Below are 8,303 nucleotides of genomic sequence, written 5' to 3' on the forward strand. Positions count from 1 at the left end.
TACAGACATCAGCATATCTGTTCATCTTTGCCACAATCATCTGACACGTGTAAGTATCACTTGCTGCCTTGTGTAGATGATAGGTAAATCTGCAAACATTTGTCAGTGCCCCAGGGCCAGCCCATCCTTGCGGTTTTATTCCGGCAGATCACTACTGTCCTGTAAATTTAGCTTAATGAAAGTGGTATCTGCTGGGAGCATTAATTCACTACTTTGGCCAGTGCAATCATGCGTGTTTTTGCTATAAGAATCCCATCTTAATATACCATTCTTTAGTTGTATGGATATGATCTACATTTCACCCACATGGTGATGAATAAAAATTGTTATACACATGCTAATGCAGGACGGATAGATTAAGGCAGCCAGGTATTAAACAAATCTAAAACATTTAGCAGATGCCACTTTACTATTCTAATCTTTAGTTTTGATACTAACAGAAGGAAATACCCTGTTCTGCTATATTGGAAATATTGTAATCCGATAGAAAAATACTCCCCTAGCGGCTCTCTTCCCTTTTCCAATGACCTACTAATGATTTACTCTTTCAAAACCTCATCACACACACAGCTCCAAGACTTTTCTAGGGCTGCCCCGATTCTCTGGAATAGTCTTCTTCATCCTTTTCAGCTTGCATCTACTTTTTGCCCAGAGCACTCAAAACCCATCATTTCAAACTTGCCTACCCGTCTTTTTCTGTCTCTCAAACCGTCACTACTCACCCACCATTCCAAATCCCCCCTCCAATTGTGTGGTAATTCCCCCACCTCTTAGATTGTAAGCTCTTCGGGGTAGGGTCCTCTCCCCCTGTCACTTTCTGTCATTTGCTACACCCTTTTTTGTAAACTAAGTAACATGTTAGCACTATATAAATAATATTTAGTAATAATACTGCTTGTTTCCCTAAAATTCCCTGATTTGCTCCCAGATTGGAGCTTCTGTATTTTACACAAATATGTCCGCCATGGTAAGTGAGAAGTATATGTCATGGTAAAAACTTGCATGCTACCATTGCTAAATACTTTTTTCCGAAAATCCTAATAATAAATGTCTGTTTATGCTCCAGCTTCCATGTTTTCTAAATAAATGTCATTTTATTCTACCAGTGTGTTCATTGGAATGTTGTGCTTTTGGAATCCAAGCACTGTAGCTGCTTTTTTCTGGTAAGCACTCAAAGTCTTTAAAAAGAGGTGAGGTTAATTTGTCATCTCTCTACATGCCATTCAATAGAAGTGTTCTCTTTCTCCCCTGAATATTAACCCTTCATTGCTCACAGCACAAAACAAATTGTGCAGGGTGTGCTGTGACAGGAGATGGCTGTCCAAGCAACTTACAGGTAAAACCTTTGCTTTGAGGTTGTGTTTTATAATGCAGTATGGTTTGTCTGTGTTTTTCTGTTTTTTTTTCTTCTACTTAGCATTATCTACAGCTAGCTAAGGGTGAGCGTTTACCCCCAATGGGTAGTTGCCTTTATTTATTCTGGGGTAATCATTTAGCCCAGGATTCTCTAGGGCTGGGGTTGCACTTGCAGATAGCCCTGGCTAGGGCTGAGGAACACAGACGTCCAAACTGCAACACAAAACACAGCTTCAGCTAGTGTAGACTAGATTATAAAGAACTCCACTGACTCCCTGCTAGTTGCTTACCTGATGGCTTTATTACTTTGATCCCCTGGTCCCAAACATGCACATGAGGAAAGGTATATTTGTTTATTTACTTATATATTTTAGGCCACATAGTAATAAAACCATAAAGTAATCACAGCATCCAGGCAACTAGCATTTTCAGAATGTGAAGTAGCAATGGAAGCCTCTATCTCAGTATTCCTGCCATGCAGAACTTGCTCTTCAACATGGAGCTCCTCACACACCCTCCCTATTGAAATGTTTGCACTGTGGCTGTGGTATTTCTTAATGAGTCTGGGCATTCTGCTTGAGAACTCTCAGAACATATGGTACAGTTTCAAGGATTTTTTTTTATTGTTATGCTGACCATTTTTTTGTCAAATATTTTCTACTTCAATAATTTTTCTTGGTGTGCCAGGTCTGCCAAATAAGTTTGAGGTAATGTCTGGAAAATATAGATCTATAACGGATAGGTGTGTGAGTTTATGCCCTCAGCAGATATTGCCGACATAAAGGTTAGCTCAGGTGCAAATCTTTTGGCTAGGAAAGTGTAACTGGGCGGCAGTAAAAAATTACCAACAATAGGCTGGCAACACATCTGACACAATACAAAACAATAGATCACAATACAAGGACACAGGACAGTTGTGGCATAGAACAAATATGATGTAAAAATGGGACAGACTAGGAGAGTGAGCAATACAAAGTAGGAACAAAAGGGGCTGATTAATAAATGCTCTCCAAGACTGGAGAGGATACACTTTCATTAGTAAAGCTGGGTGACCCAGCAAAATCTGAAATGTATTTCTTAAAAATCATTTGGTATTTGATAGCAAATGTTTTCAATCCTGGACCAGATCTATTCCAGGTTTGCTGGATCACCCAGCTTCATTCATGAAAGTTTATCTTCTCCAGCCTTGGAGAGCTTTAATAAATCAGGCCCAAAGTATAGGAGGGATGTAAAATGCCCTACAACTTCTTCCCACCCAGCCTAAAACATTTCTGGAGAGAACACTGCTATATGAAAAGCTGAACACAGATTGGATAAGTAATGTATCGTGTACAACATCTTGTAAGTGTGTGAAAGGCGCATAGTAGCAACTGGAATAACCAGCAGGAGCACCAACATAGCAATTACAGTGATCAATCACAGTAAAAAGCTATATTGTGAATTTACATGGCATACAGTAGTCATCCATTAATTAACCAACATATGAAAGAGGTATAATTATATAGTAAAAAGAAAAGCCAGCCTATAGCTTCCTATATGGTAAGCTTAAATGCTACAACCAAAAATGTGCACATAGGCACCTCCAAAACCTTTATAACTAAGCTACCATAATACAATGGGGACACTTCCAAAAAATTGATGGAGCAAGTGAACTGGGGCTCATACACACACACATATATATACATTTTTTTAAGGTTTGGTGGGTTTGCACCTCTACAAATAAGAGGTGCAAAGCCTGGGGGCACTATAGATATTGAATTAACATGCAGCAAGTGAGGTTCTTTTGATTCCGATTTGAATATTAGTTACATAGCAGTCCATGCATTACGCACAGTTTCTTTTATTAATGTAGTACAGGACCAATAATGTTCTGTAATCCACAGCAACCACAAATAACTATATGTGACAATTTTCTGGGTCTTCTATTTTTCTATTGTACATGGTCCTTAAAGTGGAACTAAACTCAAAAACAAAAAAAAACACTTACCTTTAATCCTGCAGCGCAGAGTTGATCGGTACTGAGGTACCCGTCTTTGGGCCTGCCATCTTCTCCTCTTCTTCCTGGTTCCTCTTACTACATCACCCGACCCAGGCGTGAGATCGGCTGACACAAGATGGAAGAGAAACTTGACGATCTCACTGGGCATGAGTGAGATCTGCAAATTTTTCTCTTTGCGGGAAAAGGCTCCTTTTGAGCATGCCCAAGATGCTCAGACATGCACAGAAGGAGCACCCAAGAGTGCTCACATTTTCCTTTGTGCTCCCATTCATTCTTGATTGCCAAGGCCAAAGGTCGACAAACAAACAACCTTAAAGCACACTTCCAATTATTATCGTTGGTAAACGAACGACGAACGATCCTGCACGATATCTGCGAACGATCGTATAGCAGCGATCCTGTACCTACAGATAACGACACGATCGTTCGCAGATATTGTACACACGATAGATGCGATCGTTTGAACGATACAGGAAGTGACGTGCACCACAGGAAGTGAGCGAACGTTCGTTCACCGCGCATGCTCAGACCATGGACGATCAATGAACGACCGTACACACGATAGATGGTCAACGATCGTCGTCCAATCCGATCCGCCGGTCCGGTCGTTCATTTCCAACGACTATCCTCGTTCGTCGGCGTCGGTTACTTTTTTTACGAACGATTTTTGCCCAATCGATCGTTGGTCGTTCGTTCGTCGTTCATTTCCAACGATAAAAATTGGAAGTGTGTACGCAGCTTTAGGCCAGGTACGGCCTAGCCAATAGTCCGTTCCGACTTAATGCCCCCCTGGTCGATTGGCCTAATCCCAGCCAGCAGGGATCGGCAACTCGCAGTCCTGGAGCTGCATGCGGCACTTGAGCCTCCTTGTTATGCTTTCCTTCCCGATTTACTGCAGCCGGCGTGAACACTTCTGCCACCGGGGTAAGGGGACATTCCCTCTCCTTTGTATGCAATCCGGAGGAGAGGGATTTCCCTTCTAGGGCATTCCTGGTGCCATCGGCATGGGACTTGAGAGAGAGTCCCTCCGGCCTAGTGTGCCTTCTTGACCTCCTGAAAAGGCCTAGTAGCCAAAAAGTTTGCTGACCCCTGGCCTAGGCAATCGAGAATTAGGGGGCGGTGCTGGACAAAAAAGGGTGTAGCACTTTAAAAAAAAAAACACAGAATTTTTACTTAACAAAAAAAGGGTTGTCTACCCTTGTATGTATATTGAAAATTCTGAGTTTAGGTACACTTTAAGATGATGTAGTTGTAGCTCAGCAATGAATATTATTATTGACCAGGCCATAACCCACAGAACCAAGATGCTAGCATTCACACAGATTTGAAAATGAAAAAGAAAATCAAAATTCTTTTCTTCTGTTTTTCTCTCTTGACTCTTAAACAGATGTCACCTAAACCAAACACAAGCACATGTATATATATTAAGCCGTGAGTCTGTTGGCGTTCCTTGTCACATCACACCCATTCAATGAGCGATGTGTCAGATGGGACCATCACAGAGATAAAGATTTTGGAATGGATCTCTACATGTTGTCCCTGGATAACACACAACCTGAAACAATATGCTGCCGGTCCTGCGCCCACTCACACTGATAAGTGACAGTAAAGAATACATTAAAGCATACTGAATGTTCATTTATTTAGAATGACACCCTAATATACCCACAATACAGTGCTACACAATATATGTGCAATTCACTATAAGGAGGTGTGTTGCTGAAAATCATGCAGATGTATTTTATGCAGTATTAACATATGAATGGGCTGCTTTAACACATTGCACCTTTACATACAAAGAGGTAACACCACACACAGTGTGAATAGGCCCATCTATAATGACAAGAAAATGACACTACATCCGTCCATACAGGTGGTTGTAGTGGGTGAGGCCAACTATCAGAACCTTCCGAATGACCCCCACAGGTTCATTCAATACCCAGATCTGCTATTCAAAGCACGCTAGGTGGCCTCATCACCTCCACCAATCTCCATTCAGCTCTGGCCAAGACAAACAAAAGATCAAAGTAAATGTTAGGAGCCATCCTCTCTTACTACTCAGCCGCTGACCGTTCAATGCACATACTCTGCCTTCTAGGAATATCTTGTCATACTATAGATGTGACCATCTATGCCTGGGTATGGCTGTCTGTACAGATATATTGGAATATTTTTAAATGTTGCGAGCACTTCCTATGGCTTTATGACTATACTTTATATGGTGGGATCATTTATTTCTGTGTATGGTTATATGTATAGATATAATGTATTCTATACAACACTTTCACATGGTGTGATCATCCCATCCTGTGCATGGACACAATGTAATGATATCCTGTATATGATGTCGTAATGCCTCATGGCTATGTGTACACATATAGTGAAATATTAATATATGGTGGGATCATTCATTTCTGTGTCTAGTCACATTTATATATATATATATATATATATATATATATATATATATATATATATATGATCATTTATAGATATATTGTAAAACATTCACATGGTGTAATCATCCCCTTCTGTGCGTGGATACAATGTAACACTATCGTGTGTGTGTGTGTGTGTGTGTATATATATATATATATATATATATATATATATATATATATATATATATATATATATAAAATAACTTCCCATGGCTATGTGTACAGATATAGTGAAATATTATTATATGATGGGGTCATGTCTTCCTGTGTATGGCCTTATGTAAAGATCCAAAGTAACATTTCCATAGTATGTGACATTTTCTTATAGATATTTATATCAAGTGATCCGGGACCTAAATAAGTGACAAGCTCTTTTAGATAAATCATGTGATCTGGTCCTATATAATATGTGACATCTCTTATATATAACATGTGATCCAGTCCTATATAATATGTGACATCTCATATATCATGTGATCCGGTCCTATATAACATGTGACATCTCTTATATATACCATGTGATCCGGTCCTATGTGATATGTGACATCTCCTATAAATAACATGTGATCCGATCCTATATAATATGTGACATCTCTTATATATAACGTGATCCGGTCCTATATAATATGTGACATCTCTTATATATATACCATGTGATCCGGTCCCATGTGATATGTGACATCTCCTATATATAACATGTGATCCAGTCCTATATATTATGTGACATCTCTCATATATATATAACTTGTGATATGGTCCTATATAACATGTGACATTTCTTATATGTAACATGTGATCCGGTCCTATGTGATATGTGATATCTCTCATATATATAACATGTGATCCGGTCCTATGTGATATGTGATATCTCTCATATATATATAACATGTGATCCGGTCCTATATAATATGTGACATCTCTTATATATAGCATGTGATACGGTCCTATATATTATGTGACATCTCTTATATATAACATGTGATACGGTCCTATATAATATGTGACATCTCTTATATATAACATGTGATCCGGTCCTATATAATATGTGACATCTCTTATATATAACATGTGATCCGGTCCTATATAATATGTGACATCTCTTATATATAACATGTGATCCCGTCCTATATAATATGTGACATCTCTTATATGTCATGTGATCCGGTCTTATATAACATGTGACATCTCATATATAATATGTGATCTGGTCCTTTATGATATGTGACATCTGTTATATACAACATATGATCCAGTCCTATATAACATCTCTATATAACATCTCTTATATGTAACATGTGATCCGGTCCTATGTGATATCTCTCATATATATAAGATGTGATCCGGTCCTATATAATATGTGACATCTCTTATATATAACATGTGATCCGGTCCTATGTGATATGCGACATCTCTTATATATAACATCTGATCCGGTCCTATATAATATGTGACATCTCTCATATATATAACTTGTGATATGGTCCTATATAACATGTGACATTTCTTTTATATAACATGTGATCCGGTCCTATGTGATTTGTGACATCTCCTATATATATAACATGTGATCCGGTCCTATATAACATGTGACATCTCCTATACATAACATGTGATCCGGTCCAATGTGATATGTGACATCTCTTGCTGTGTGTGACTGTACCTTGCACAGGTAATCAGAGGTAAGTCTGGCACCTACCTGTAGCATGGTGACCACATGACAGGGGTTCAATAAGTAAATGACAGTCCTAGTGGCGAACTTAAAGCCCACCTCCACCCCAAAAGTGAGGCACAGGGCCACCAGCAGCAGGTTCTTCCCCAGACTGTCCGGCCGGCCGCACACAGCAGGCAGCTCCCCTTCCCCGTGCTTGTTGCGGACGATCTTGCCGAGTGACAGCCCGATCTCCCCCGCCGACACGACCAGCAGCACCAGGCTCTCTGCCAGTCTCTGCGAGGCCGGTAAGAAGGAAGCACACTCCGGCCCCCCATTCCCGGCCAGGCGAGGGTCCACCCCTCCATACAACCAGTCCGAGTAGCGGGACATGCTGCTCTCCGTCAGCACACCCAGCACGGCTCCGCTGCCTTCCTGCTGAAACATCAACTGCACGGCCCGGGTACCTCCGACCAGCAGGGAGGGGGCGGGCGCGGCTACAGGAGACGAGGCATCGCCTGCACCCCTATAGCTGTGCATGCGCCTCCCCTCTCCCTCCGATAGGCGGTGCTGTACATCTGACGGTTTGTTATTGTTCCGCACCGACACACCTAATTAAGCTGTAAAAAACAAAATACACAAAGGTACAATGTAAAACCTAAATATATAATGTTTACAAGGAACAATGTGTCCTTCCTGAAATCTGCTGTGAACAGTTTTATTACAAAGTTTTAATAAATTACCACTTTCAGTAATACAATAGTGCAAGCCTCAGGTAAAGATTTCCATATCAAGACCACATTATGGGGGACAGGCAAAGTCACTTCTGTACTAGGCCCTGATCACAAGAGCTTGGGTT

General features: G+C 40.4%; 1 protein-coding gene across 1 annotated transcript in view; it reads right to left on the bottom strand.

Moving 5' to 3' along the window:
* The window catches only part of TMEM164 (transmembrane protein 164), a 36,966-nt gene extending 29,041 nt beyond the window's left edge, over window positions 1–7,925 (bottom strand). The window contains exon 1 of the mRNA XM_072431291.1: window positions 7,493–7,925. Coding sequence (XP_072287392.1) covers window positions 7,493–7,891 — 399 coding nt within the window. The 5' untranslated portion in view covers window positions 7,892–7,925. The remainder of the gene's footprint in view (window positions 1–7,492) is intronic.
* Window positions 7,926–8,303: the final 378 nt, after the last annotated feature.

The sequence above is a fragment of the Pyxicephalus adspersus genome, chromosome Z, assembly GCF_032062135.1.
Source record: "Pyxicephalus adspersus chromosome Z, UCB_Pads_2.0, whole genome shotgun sequence".
NCBI classification, from domain to species: Eukaryota; Metazoa; Chordata; class Amphibia; order Anura; family Pyxicephalidae; genus Pyxicephalus; species Pyxicephalus adspersus.